This window comes from Labrus bergylta, chromosome 7, assembly GCF_963930695.1.
Source record: "Labrus bergylta chromosome 7, fLabBer1.1, whole genome shotgun sequence".
NCBI lineage: Eukaryota > Metazoa > Chordata > Actinopteri > Labriformes > Labridae > Labrus > Labrus bergylta.
This window is the reverse complement of record NC_089201.1, coordinates 23034375-23049154: the sequence shown is the minus strand read 5'-3', so window position 1 is coordinate 23049154 and position 14780 is coordinate 23034375. Positions and strand designations below refer to the sequence as shown.

The 14780-nt window shown below is 39.7% G+C and overlaps 1 protein-coding gene across 7 annotated transcripts in view; it reads right to left on the bottom strand.

Moving 5' to 3' along the window:
* Nucleotides 1-14780, bottom strand: part of LOC110003753 (cugbp, Elav-like family member 2) — a 31443-nt gene that overhangs the window by 14102 nt on the left and 2561 nt on the right. For 5 of the 7 annotated variants that reach the window (XR_002278923.3, XM_020659344.3, XM_020659324.3 and 2 more), the window contains exon 2: nucleotides 3082-3278. Coding sequence is in view for 6 of the 7 variants with exons in the window: in XM_020659344.3 (XP_020515000.1) it covers nucleotides 3082-3278 (197 nt within the window). In the remaining variant the exon portion in view is untranslated. Of the gene's footprint in view, nucleotides 1-3081; nucleotides 3279-6312; nucleotides 6547-14482; nucleotides 14772-14780 lie in introns of those variants that run through there. The other 2 variants (XM_020659331.3, XM_065957051.1) reach the window with 2 other exon arrangements.

Sequence of the window (14780 nt, the reverse complement as noted above, 5' to 3'; positions counted from 1 at the left end):
AGTAATAAGATAGTTGAGGGCTGTTGTGTGACACGGCTATGGAGATGACCACAGGGTTGGATAGCTGTCAGGAGGCAGTGATGCACTGTCCACAGGTCAACAGTGCCCAGGCATGCCAGGGCACTGTTGAACACATCTGAGAGAGCAGTGCCACATTACATAAGAATCCAAACCACATAGAAAGATACATACAGGAGGCATGAAACCAGCACAAAGACACAAGAGGGAGTAGGAGTGGGAGCAAGGAAATGGAATCATGGGAGGAGGTGGTGGGGGAGGGGGTAAAGAAAAGAAGAGCGGAGGAGGGGGAGAAAAAAAAGCCTCTCATCCTTCCGTCCCAGCAGACCGCCAGTGGCGTTCCAGCCTGTCAGTTTCACTGGGCTGGAGAAGTGGAGCACTGCAGCGTCTCTGACCTACATAGTGTGTATTATGCTGTTACTGGAGCTCCCAGGCCGTGGGGAGGGCTGTTGAACTCTAATATGCATCGAGCTGCTCTCTTCTCTCTCTCACAACAAGCTGAGCTCTCTTTCTGTGCTGCTTAGCCCTGCCTCCGAATTACTGGGGCTAAATAAACTATCCAGAGAGGCGTGATAGTCATCAGATGATTTTTTCATGACCTGCAGTAAATGTAACCCAAAAAACAACAACAGCAAATCAAATGGCTCCTCAATACATCCCTAGAAAAGTAAACAACCTAATTGGAATGGGATTAAAGCACTTCCAACGACCCATCAAACTAAAGCAGGAATGACAACAATATTCAGTGGAATATCTTGTATTAACTGCCATGCAAAAAAAACATAGGCTAGATTTCATTGGGCCATCCTTCTTTTAACAAAAAAAATGCCACCATCTTTACCATTAGGAGTAGGACTACTAAGGAGGAGAAGTGATGGGTGTGGGGGATGCTGCCGCAACAAATTCACCTCACACAGGCTGGGTGAACCGAAGACTGCTGTGATCAAGCCAGATTATCTATTAGAATACATTAACATTGCATTAACATGTCAATAGGCTATCACAGCTGACACTCCACAAAGAACAGGGGAGGGCTCTGCTATAAAATGGGGGCTTTGAACTCTTCAGCCTCTACAGGAACTGCACAGTATAAGCTTTATATACACAGAGCATAAGAAGCACCCAGGAGATTTTCTGATATACCTTCAAACAGACTGAGTATTTGGTATTGTTTGAACTGTGTGTGTGTGTGTGTGTGTACATACATTTTATAGAAACAAACAACATAATGTGGATCAAGGTCCGTCCTGGTTACAGGATGAATTCTCATCAGGGCTCTGACAGACTAAGGTTCTCTGACTAAAAGGAAAGACTAGCTAGAAACCAAGTCAAGTGCTAAAATCAGGAATAAAGTGTCTCGTTTTAGCATACTGCATCAAGAGATGTGTCAGATATGCAGTCCTGAAAATTTCTAGAATTTTATCCTTGTCAGACAGGAGTGGGGCGGGGGTCTCCTGAGGCAAGACGCAAAAAGAACGACAATGAATGGGCAGAGTCCGCATTAGGAGAATATTTGCCTGGTATGTGTAGTTTCAAAGAAACACAAAAGAGCGGAAAAGAACATACTGGCACAGAAAACGTAATGCAGCTGTTTAACTACGTGCATGGAGATGTGCACACAGTCTTTTGTCGTGCAACGATCGCAGTGGATAAACCTCAACACCCCCTTCCACTCGCTCAATGTGAATTCTCCGGATTATATCCTGCTGTGTTCTCACATTAGCTCACTCGGGCTTTCTGCAGAAAAAATACTGGGGGCTGGAAGGAGACACTCCAGATAAAGCTTGAGTGAAAATGTTGTCTTTTTGTGTTCACACAAAACACCAGGAGTTTTTAAGGAGTTTTGTGCAAGTGTGACACCACTAAAGATAAAATTAAGAAACAGTTACAAGGCAACCGTTTCTGAAACAAAATGGCACCTGACAAGACAACGCAGAGTCCTCATTTTGTTTTCTTGATTATAATGCTGGACATTTGAAATCTGAATGGGTGCTGGAAAACTGGGGAAAGTCAACATGTGTGTCTCAAAGAAGCAGGATTGTTATCACTTGGGCACGAAGAACAAAAAGTGAGGACAGACCCTACTAAATGGCTACAAACACATACTGTATTTACCAGACTGAAAAACCAGACAACAATTTCTCAGATCATCTCCACAGACTAAATCCGCAGTGAAGCTTCTTATCCACTTCACTAATGCCAATGGCTCTTGACACCTCAAAGACTACAAGCGAGAGGTAGCCATGGCCTTGCCAATTACCTTTTGACAGCTTGGTGTGGCTATTAAAGCTCTGGGAGCACAAAAAAAGTTTCTATTTAGATAAAGAGTCCAGCATCAAACTGAGTCCTGACACATTAAAACCCATGAGTGGATAAGCGCCTTTAACCACGGTGAGCCCTTCAACCATCAAGGGAATTGAAATTTTGGTGATGTTGTAAACCCTAGATAGTAACATTAGGGAGAATGTAATTTACTTTATTCACCTGCAGTTAGTTACGGGAGACTAAGCACTTCCAGTGGCACCTTGCAGCTCTCTGCAGACAGCAAGCTGCCACTTCACAGTCTCATCTAATTGCAGCATAAACTGAATCAACTTAAGCACCATTTCTAAGTTGAGCGCACCAAAAGATGTCTTCATGGAAAATAGCAGTTGAGAAGCAATTCCTTGAAACAATGATGCATTAAGCCAGTATGGTCAAAAATAATTATTATACTTTATTTTTTTAAATTCAAACTCCACTTTCTCTTTATGTCTCACTAACAGAACATTACCAACCAATTGTTGGAATTATTTGTTTATTAAGGCTGTAATTATGAAGAACTAACTAAAAATGTATTCCTTTTTTTTCCTTACAAAAATGAAGGAAAAAATTGTGGTGACAAGTTAAGACAACCTAAAATAATTTGAGTTACCTTCAAACCCAGATCATACATTTTTTTTTTACATATAAACAACAAGCAACAACAGAAAACAATCAATGTTTTATGTATTAATCCAACAGACTATTGACTAATAACTCAACACTATATTTACAATCTATCATCAGCGTCTGTGACCTTACCTTTGCTCTGAGGGGGATTCTGGGTACGATCACGGAGGATGTTAATCTGGTGCACAGCTCCAAAAGGCTCAAAAAGCTCTTTTAGTTCTGTTTCTGACCAGGCGCGTGGGATCTGTCCCACAAACATTTTGATGGAGTCTGGATCTGGCTGGTCCAGATGCTCCAGCGACCCATTCATCTTGCTTCCGTTGCCGTTGCTAGAAGAAGAAAAGAAGGGTCTTGTAAGTATACCTCACTAAATTAATTTCTACATTGTATCAGGGATAACAGGAATATGGAGATAAAATTGTCTCAAAAAGATTTATAGATATCGAAATGATATGTATAAATATGCATACATTAATAAATATACAAATATAAAAACATGACATACAAATAAATGAACTAATTTGTATAAAACAAACATGTATTTGTAACTATATTTTTGAGATTTGAAAATAAATACGCTTGACTTCGTGCGTGGATTCTGTATTTGTGGATTGCTTTTGGGCTTTTCTGTCAATGACGTAATTTTGAGACATTCTTACCCCACACTGCCATCCACAAATAAATACCGCCGAATTTGAATGCGAATAAACCCTCCCCTGAACAACCATTAGATGACAGTGTTGTGCAGCCACCGCTGGTTATGGTTAGGTATTTGGCAGAAACTTTTAGCCAAATTTACCGTCTGTGACTGCTGCAGGATCAACAACATGGAAGCGAACAGTGGACTTACTGGATGGGTAAGTAATAACTAGTGATAACTGTTTCTTGTGGGTTGTAGTGCCATTTTCTTTTTATCTACTAGACAGTATACATGAATCCACTTAGTCAGTGTACAGACAGATGTCACTGTCAGAGGTTACCGACATCTGCGAATGTTAGTCAAGCATATTTATTCTCAAATATATTTACAAATACACGTTCATTTATACAAATTAGTTTATCTATTTGTCTTGTTTTTATATTTATAAATGTATGCATATCATTTCGATATGTATAAATCTTTATCAGACAATTCTATCTTCATACAGGATGACTCTTGAAATCAAAAACAATTTGACAATACTTGAGGCCTGATGCCTTTTCACAATAAACTGGAGGTCAGCAACATGGCAATGAAGAACTTGGTGTTCTTAATGGAGATAAGATAACTCCATAGGTAAAATATTTTAGTTTTTACAATGTCTAGAATGTGAATACAAGCAGCCTTGAATTTATAAAAAGACTGATTTAACTTTGAGCAAAAAAGCATGCTCATAAAAGATCTCAACTTGATAATGGTCACAATATAACTGTGAAAAAGTAAGTCAAATGGATCTGAAAACACATCATGTGAAGTCCATCATACTGTGCAAACAGCACACTGTGTAACTAAGTTATTTAAACAAAAAGGTCCTAAGACATGACAAACCAGTTCTGCTCCAGGTCTTTTTGAAAATGTACCTCTCACAGTTGAAACCTGTTTGTTGTCTTTACTTGCCTAAATGAACCAGTTATCCTCAACAAATACACCGTTTTACTGTAACACAACAATTGAAAATAAAAATGAGTGTTCAAACTAAAGGTCAAATACTTTCTAAGAATGTGCTGTTCTAAATAATTGTTGGAAACATTTACTATGTACAGGTATCCATCTACAATTCACTCTTTCCTGCATCCTGAACTTTGAGGCACTCACCTCCACCTAATTTTGTTAATCCACCATCGTAATCAATACAGAAAATGCGCTACCAAACAACAAGAGAGGAAGGATGAAAGGTGAGGAAGATTTTCAAAGTCTTTGCCAAACGTGTTTTGTCTGCAACTGCTTTAAATGCATTCCCTACACCAATATCCAGCAACCAATGAACTGTCCCCATCAATGATTTTGTCCTTAATAAAATAAACACCTATGCAGATCATGGAATGCGCATTCAGCTTGTGGAGGGAGTTTTTGTGAGACAGCTGTGACCGATTTGGCCAAATTGCTTCGGAAAAATATACCAGAATACCAGATTTACATGATTTTCTGCTCTGAAAGTCCAGAGGAATGACCCCCATTCATCCTCTTTGCTTTAACTGTGGATATAACACATTTGCATTTATGCTGTATTGACTTTAGTTTTTAACAGGGCACCTACCGTACATTTGAATGATAAATCAGGTTGAATGTGAGATTTGTCCTTTCTTCAATTATTCAATTATTAGAGTACAATGTAGGAACAGTAACACCACCACCCCATTTTAATTATTTAACCAGACAAAGCCCTAGAAAGCCCATAGTTGCCCGTGGTTATTTTAAATCTAATTATCCCAGAAAAACGGAATGGCCTTAGAGCATTAAATCTTTTGCAGTGTGGCTGTAAACATTTGTTCACTGACATAGATGCTAGAAACAATATCTTGTTCGCAATAATGGTCAACTCTGAATTGCAAAGCAAACAAAAAAAAAAAACAATGTGGGTGGTCGGGGGTAGTGGGGTGATGATGGAGAACAGTGAAATAATAAATCATTACAGTTTCCTCTGAGACAAGCCTCAGGGACAGAGAATCAATATCCACCAGTGTACCTATGACTAGAGCACCTCCGTCTTGCTCACACACAAAATCAAGCACACAAACACTTCCTTACAGGGTTGGGGTGGCTTGGCGACAGGAGAGAGGCCCGAGATTCAGCCATCCAGAGTGTTGCAACAGAATCATTTCAAGAATTAAGCCACCAATACTATGAATTGTGAGGTTTTGAACAATACCAAGCCAATTAGATTTTCCTTCTTTCTTTGGGTCACGATTCAATTCTGATCCATGCTTTGAGCTATGTGTTGATAACACACATAGACGACAGACATTTCCAGATAATTCATTAGAGTACCTTCTGAAATTAGTTTAATAATAATGTGAGCATTATTTGTATTGGTTCAGAACAAACTGACTCCAAAATGTATTTTACAGACGTTGTTTGGTCAAGTGGGGTCTCTGTACGATGCAAATCTTAGAATGGCAGCACACACAGGAGGTGGGCTTCATTAAAACAAAAAATTTAATTAGTTAAAGATATATTGCAATGCATCGATGAATTGATATTTTAACTATTTAATAATACACAATAAAGTAGCAGAGACGGTCAAGACGGGCAAAGAATCTCAACTACAGCGCAAATATTACAGTCTGTTCTGTACGAGCCTGGCACACAGAGTACCATACAATAACATTGTGAAAACAAGACTTACAAAAGATACCAATGTAAAAACAATTTAATACACAGACCTTTGGACACGTGCCATCCATCTCTTACAAAATGTGCCCAGCCGTTCTGCGGAAACACCAAACTCCTTGAGGGACTTTAATGACATGCTAACAAATCACACTTGAGTTTCTTCATCTAAAATCCAACTCCACGCTGCGGAAAGAGTGTTTTTCTTGCAGTTGTCAATGCGATGATATATTAACTGAAAAAAGAAGCTCCAGTGAAAGAAAAGTCTCTACACCAAGTAAGGGCTGAGTTCCCCCTTCCTGTCCACTCCGACAGCTAAATGAAAACGGCACAGTAGAGCTGTAAACCTCCAAAAATCGCTGGTTACCAGACAGAGATTTTGCTGTGTCTCTATTCCTGAGGCGCTTGGCGATGGTACAGAGAGTAACCTACAGATTCTTCACCACAGCAGGGGAACAATCACATATTGTTCCCCCCTGCTGGAGAACACTATTCACCGTTCCTCTACAGCACAATGGGCCAAGTCAGAGAATTGCTTTGGAACACATCGAAGCTATGTCTGCTAAGGCCACAGCTCTGGCGGGTGACACCATTTATCCAGTTTAGCCCGTGGCACTCCAAACGCCATTTTGCTGAGGGCTATTTGATGAAATATGCTGTAGAGAGCAAGACTATTTGAAAAACTGGAATTGACAAAGTATTCAAAATAGATGGAGCAAAGTAAAGTCATTTGAAAACAGTGTCTCTTTTTCATTAAACTCCCAGCCCCCCTGCAGCTGTGCTTTGTCTCTAGAAAAACAGCTGGTGGGAAAGACAGCTGTTGAGGAATGTAAATAAAATACACATATCTCAGCCTGGGTTATCCATCAATACTTTTAAGTAACAAAGCAGTTTGTATGTTATTAATTCATATTACTCAATGAATTAGAGTATTAAAGTACAAATATGATAAAGCATACATACACCATACAGTGGATGCGTTAAAACAGTAAGAATTGCTTTAAGAGCTTGCTATGACCACTCAAGTATGAACTTGAGAAAGCAAGAATTGAGGAGAATGTATACTTTTTTATATTAATTTTAATAAAAAAAAATTGTTACATTTGCTCAACCTATTGCTCAATAAAAGTTATGTGGCAGAGTGATTTGTGACAGAAAACAATAAAAATTGAATGCAGGTCTTCGGCTTGTTCCACTCTGGGGATATGATGGGATATGTGCTGGAATGGCTTGGCTCAGTGTCTCTTGAGAGTAGCGCACCACGGATTAGCATCTCCATTACAACGGGTCTATCTGCTGAAGGTGTGTTTGACCTGATGTCTGGCGGTCTCAAGTCCTTGCTTAAGATGATTAAAAAAGAGCTGGCTGTGACTCGTTGACAAAGAAGCGACTGTAAATACCGCTTCCACCAGATATGTATGTGGCATTAAACAATAAAGACAACACCAAACACATATGGTCATTGTTTCAATTGTCAAACTTGAATGTTTTATTCTGAAAATAAAGCGGATGTATTCGTGTTGTTTCTGTGTCTGACTTACTGACCCACTTGATCTGCTCTGTCGTAAATTGATTGAAATCATTTTTTTCTGTTAAAGAGCATGTCAGTATTTTCTTGAATAGTTTCATATGTCTTAACACCATGCTGCCCGATACAATAAAGTGGCAGGTAAAAAAGATTTACTGGTTACTAGGTAAATCTGAAGTAATAACTCCTCAGGTCCCTTGGTTATTCTTAAACAGTTGTTTGTTTTTGGAAACATGCAAACATTTCTTTCTGAAAGTGAGACGTGGCTAAATACAATTAATATTAAATATAAAACATTTACTTGGGTAAAGTATGTAAACAGGGAAAACAGCTGGTCCAGCGCCATCTAAAGTTTAAAAATGCATCCCTCCGATCCTCTAAAGCTCAGAACGTTACTTAACTGACCAAGAAAATTGCCAAGCTTCTTATACAAATGCCTTTCAGAAACCAGAGAAGCCAATTACCACGTTGAACAATTCCTTTTAAAGGGCTAGTCAGTTATGGCTAGCTGTGCTAGCTTGGTTACCACAAATGTGACAGCTGCATATGAGGATCTGCCAGAAGAATGTCAGTTTAAAGTTGCATCTGCTGAGATTAAGCAATATCTACTTGACGTGTTGGGAAAAAAAATCATCTACTTGAGAACAACAATTATTCATTTCTAAGGTTATTAATTTCTACAATTTTTAATTAACTCAAAACTTCAAATCATTTTTCAAAACATACTTTCTTACATCCAAGTAAATTTTCCTAGTAGGAAAGTTGAGGGCTGCAAACCAAATCTTGCTGCTAACATTAGATAGCTCTCAGCGTCAGTAATGTATGACTGTGTCTGACACCCTAATGTAATGCCTGTACTGTCTTCGAAGCAGCAGAAAGACATTCAGCTTGTCTTGTTTTTATTGAAGACAAGCGTTAGAGCAAACATCTTTTACAATCTCCCTTGTAAGAGGACGCTTGGCCCAACGTTAAAGTCAATATGCAGGGTCTGCAGAAATGAAAGTGAAGTATTTCAGGAACGAATCTAATGCCACCACACTGAGTTAAAATAAGCGGAACAGCCAACAACTGCTGACCAACGCACAGGGCATCACGTAGTGGTGGTCGATATAACGATCTTAGATCGTGAAGGATTTTAATTTGCTGACGATCTGCCAAAGCAGGGAGATGTTAAAAGGTCAAGTTAAAAAAAACTAAAAAAACATTTTAAAGATTTTTTTGGGGCTTTTTGTGCCTTTATTGTAGAGATATGATAGTGAATAGAGTCTGAAATCAGGGAAAGAAGTCATTTAAGGATACCGTTCCGATAGAAAAAGACAGCTGTCATTAAAATAACCCATGAACACCAAGATTCCTTTAAGTGTTTCTGTCGGCGTGATTGATTCTATTCAATGAATGTATAGTAGCTTAAGCGTAGTTTCAGTATTAAATACTTTTCACTGTAAATACTTTATTTAAAAATGTTACTTTTTCTATGGCACAGTTGAAAGTTATGTCACTTCTCGTCTACTTGGGGACAGAATTCGACGATTGTACGACAAAACTGAAAAATACTACTTTCTGCAAAACTTGATACCACTGGATGTTAGAGAGAAAATATTAATAGTCAGTCAAAGCCAAGTTTTTATGAAAAAAATAAATGAAGCCCATCAGTACAGGTCCAAAAGTATTACTCTTTTGGCCCAATTAAAACAACAAAAGGAGATTGCTGATTTTACCATCATATCAAAAAAGGGAATTTTTACCAATACCAAAAACACTATTAATTATGTACTGACTCAGAAATACTGAAGGTTACTCTGCTAAAACTGACACGCTTTGCTTCCCATACCAGCCAGCAGAGTGCTCCCAAACTGTAGGGAAGCCTTTTGCCGAGCTTCCACAAACAACCCTGCAATGTGGCAGCTCCTCGTGCTTCAAGACGCCCTGAAGCAGCTGACAATTCATGCAGAGCCAGACTAGCGACAGTTGCGTGCTTACTGCTGTATCACCCATAAAAACAGGTGATTAATCTGGAGCATGTGTCCGTCCTGTTGGTGAGCTCTGACCGTGCAAGTATGCCAGCGACACCTTTACCATGCTCGAAATAGACGGCGAGCCAAATTTGCCGAGTAATGTACATAAACTTGAAAGCTCAGCATTGTGGATTGACATTAGTCATGCCTAAACCATAAGGGATCATTGCAAAATATCACATGGCACATGATTTTATTTTGTCACTGCTGCTGATGCCAAGCAACCTTACTGTTGTACATTTTTATTAATAATTTCACTTCATCAAAATTCCTGTTTTAATTACTACTAGACAACCAATCATTTTATCTGGTACTTCTAACGTAAATTTTAGTATAAAAATATTCATATAATTGTCATTTTGACCACTGAGGACACCATTACCCATAAGGCGGACCCTCTTCCTATTTGAGTCATAGACAAACGCTTTTGCCTTAGGCTGTTTTGGCAACTAGCAGTACATTGCTGTCACCCTTTATTGGGGATTAAAACAAAGTTAAAGTTCACATAGACACGCGTAATGTCTCTGAAGAGAGAAGGAAATCAGTCAGCTTGAACAGCTGTTTGTTGGTAATACCTTCAGAAAAAAAAGTCCTGAGTTGCTATTTCTTTCAGGAAACCACTGACTCTATAAGCTGATTCAACGGGACACAGAATGCCTCTAATGCCTTGGTAATATTTTTGACAGCTGTCAAGTGCAACATAAAGGCTCTCTCTTCTTCATGCTTTTATTTTCTTCACTACTAACAAAACTGTCTGAATATTCTCTGCCAAGTTAAATAACGTTTCATAGTCGGTATAAAAGAATATTTCTGACAAGCTAGAAGTTTTACTTCATAAAACAGCATGAGGATTTACAGACCATCAGCTAAAGGACCACAGAGCAGGAACCACTTTAACCCATTGCTCGGGTAGGAAAAAAAACAATTGACGACTAAGAGGGAAATACGCTTGAGGCCAGAAGGCACTCAAAAAGGAGGAATGTGTGTTATCTGAATTCCATAGCATAGTATAGTGTTACGACCCTAATCAGCACATTGTGGTTCTGATTATATGTTAATAAAATAGTTTAGCCCTGGAATTAAGTCCAATTCAGCTCAATATGGCCCGATTTCATTGTTGCATCTCCCCTGATGAAGACAGACGTGTTCAATCAGCCTCTGAATAGGCTGCATGTTAACAGACGGCCAGCATCTGATGACAAGGCCCGCCCCATTAGCTCCATAATCACACCACGAGTCCCTGGCAGTTATGGATGACGTTGCTAAAGTAAAGCTGGTGTGAAGGAACAGTTAAAGATCCAACTGACTAAAACTGTGCTAATGCCTGCGTCAGTGTCAGATTTAGCATGAACTTAAATCTTCAGGTGGAACTCACCAGAAAAGGCAGCCACTTTACCGCTGCATCTCAAAAGAAGAGACAAACAGCCCACTGAAAACAGCAATTACATTTGATTACTTTGACAGAGTGTGCTGACGTTCCTGGCTTACTGAGTCATTCATTATCCAAACCTGTGATAGGCAGAACAGCTTAAAGCCAATACAATCTCCGTTCTGAACATGGAATTATATTGCCTGTTTTCTGTGTAGAAAATCGATCCTCTATTCCTTTAGTTTAGTCTTTTCAAAATGTGAAAAAAGTGAGACGGATTTCCCAAAGTCCAAGTGGCATCTTCAAATTAATGGAAAAAAAACTGAAAGTCTGGGTTTAAAATAAATGATACAGAAATTCTGAGTCTACATTTAAGAAGACTAAAACAGCATATGTTTATTCCCTCTTCATTACTAAAATCAATTATCAATTATAACAATACCTTGTAATAAATTATCTTTCAATTAAAACAAATTAAATTGACTGCAGGACTACGAAGACTTTTAAACAAGTGTTGGCTGTAAAAGGAGATTTCTGCCTTTTTTGTCACTGCGTTGTTAGGGCAACATGCATAGCTTGCATACATTTCTCACTCAGAACACTTAAATTGAGGAGCTAACATTTTTATTGCAGACTATACGGCATATTACAAGAATTTCTTACACACCCTACAACTGCTAACAGATGCGCTCTGCTTCAGGAAGGCATCAATTTAAAATAGAGACCCTATTATTGTCTCATCCTTTCAATCCAGTCCATTACTGCAACTCTTGACTTGTCCACTCAAGAAGGGCTTTTTCAACCAAACAGCTGATTGCACTCGATGGGGACTGTAGTCACTGACGTCTCTGTCACGTTTGCTGAGCTGAACAGTGCATTAGCCTTAAAGGGTTAGGCAAATTGATATTCATTTTCAGAATAATAAACTCAGACACCCCATAGCTTTTGTTGCTGCTTCAAAATACCTTTTGGGTCAACTTTGTTTGATAACGCAAGAGACAGTGAGCTTTGACTATACCACGGACACAGTGATTGTGTCTTATGTAACTCTGTCCTACAATACATTTTGTTAGCAAAGCTTGTGGAGCAATTTGCTCAACCTTTAATCACACAAACACACATACACGACGTGACTGTTAGCGTTCCAAGGCTGTGCATGTAGTTCCGGGACAGGAACAGTCACTCTTGTAATTAATACAGCGCAAAGTTAGCAGCAGGCGCAAAAGACCAGGTGACAGGCCAGATCAGAGCCGTCCAACTCTCTTGAGTTTCAACATCTGGCTGGATGGCACTCACCCTCCACCACCTTTGTCTCGTCACTCACAGCGAGGTGAGAGAATCAAACAGCTGGCCCAAGCAGCCTTTTCAGACCCTGTGCCAAGATACTACACTTCGCACGGATCAACGGCTCACCGGCCACAACAAAAAGGGATCACTGTGATGCTTAGCTTACTGACATAGCACTACGGCTGTGTTGGCTGCCAATGGATCACACTTAAGCCATGATAGTCGCTCTTACTGTCAACAAACAGAAGGATAAATCAATCAAATCCAACTGGGAACAGATAATCAACACGTCACTGTCCCCAGGTAACACATACGAGATGTGCTTCACACAAAAATCACTCCAAAGTGTAAAAAAATTATAATATTAACAGTTTATTACTCATAATGCCCATTAATTTCACAAGAGTGCTTCTGGTGAAAGGCAGGGCTGAAAGTAATCATTTTAATTAAAAATTGTTTTCTTAATTATAGTGACTGACTAAGGGAATGCTAAATGTTATAGAGAAGTGAACAGCAACTATCACAATTTCCTGATTCCCAATGTTGGTTTTCTAAAATAGACTAAAATAAATACTCTGTATGAGATTAAAATATATCAGCAGACGCTCACTTATAACTTGAAATTTGCAGTAATCGGCATTTTTATTTTTAATAAACCCTTTTTCTTATTAACCGATTGTTTCACTTCAGTAAAGAAACACGAGGAGAAATAGATGTGAAATACAGGAACAAAAAATAAATAAAAAAAATGGCTTTGCATTTATTACGTAACCTGCTCAATGTTCATGACAAAACTACTAAAAGAAACACCACTGGAAGCAATGAGAGTGAAAATGCATTTAAGTGCTGGACCATGTAATCAAACGACAAGAGCCATTTTGCTGGAATATTTGAGATAACACTGCTGTGTAAGTGCAGCACTTACAATTTAAACAATCTTGAAGATGCAGACAGTGGTGCTGGGAATGTTTTTTTTTTGTCAAACAGGATTAACTGTTCTGTCGACACAGTTATAATATTCACTTCTGTGCTTGGTGAATGCCCCCCCCCCCACCCTCCCTTGTTTACATGTCGTGTCACAAGGTTTCCATTAATGGCTCAATAATGTAGCAAACCACGTGTTTTCTGCCGTTCAGTCAGCACTCTCTACACTCAACATGGACGGGGGGAGGAGGAGGGGGGGGCAGGCACCACAAGCCTGGGAACGGCTGCTGTGGCTAACGATGCTAGCTGCTAGCAGAAAGACGGGGAGGGTCAGCGAGTCCAGCCGAGCCCGTGTGTGTGTGCTGCCTCCACACTTCATTTAAAAGGCTTCAAACACAAATGAAATTAGAAAAAATAAAAAATGGGTGTTAGATCTGGCAACACATTACAGCTTCAGCACACTTTAACATCAAGTTTAACTGGGTTACTGTATGCTCAACGCACTTCCCTTTATTGATACTGAAATGGAAAAAAAAAAAAAAGGAGGACCTGGTTCTGCTCAAACAACCACACGAAAGCAATCAGATGGCGGCGGTGAAAGTCGATTACACACAAAGCTGCACACATCCCTCATGTTTCTGAACCCTAATGGGTGTTTTTTTTTGTTTTTGTTTTTCTTAAATTGTCTCTACTGATACTGAAACGCGTGATCTCCGGAAGCACATGTCACTTGACTGCACGCAGCGCGCCCAGTGTCTCACACCGTCGACAAGCAAATTCACTTCGAGCAATGTGTCAGCAAACACTGCGACTGCTTTAATTGTAGTTTTTAAAAGTAGTGGCGAGTGTTTTTAAACAGACTTAACTTGCGGTCAACGCTTTGTTGACCCAAGTTAGACAAACTAATTTAACTCCAGGTGAGCGCACCGTCACAGCTCGTCATGATTAGCAATGTTAGCTTCCCGGTAGCTAACGTAAGCTAACTCGCTGAACTATTATTTGCAGTTGCTTGCGGACACACACACACACACACAAACGCGCGCACACACACACAAAAAAGATGGTTACGCAATGCGTATCGGTAGTTTTTGGTTACTTACATTGTGTCCCCCGTAGTCAATAACCGACTTTCGGTTAAAGGGTGGAAATCCAGGTTGTACGTCGAAGTCATCTTGAAAACAACGTCAAGCTATCTTAACAATGAGAAGCAGCGTCCGCTCACAAGAGGCTAAACGAGACGAAGCCGAACAGGTGCAGGGAGTGGGGTGGGGGGGGGCGTCTTCTTCAAAACTGCATGGGAGAGAGAGGGGGCACCGATATCCGCCTTATTCCTTCCTCCAAATGTCTCTCTCGCGTCTCCCGACTGAAATAAAATGAGGCGAGCCCGCTGTCACACGG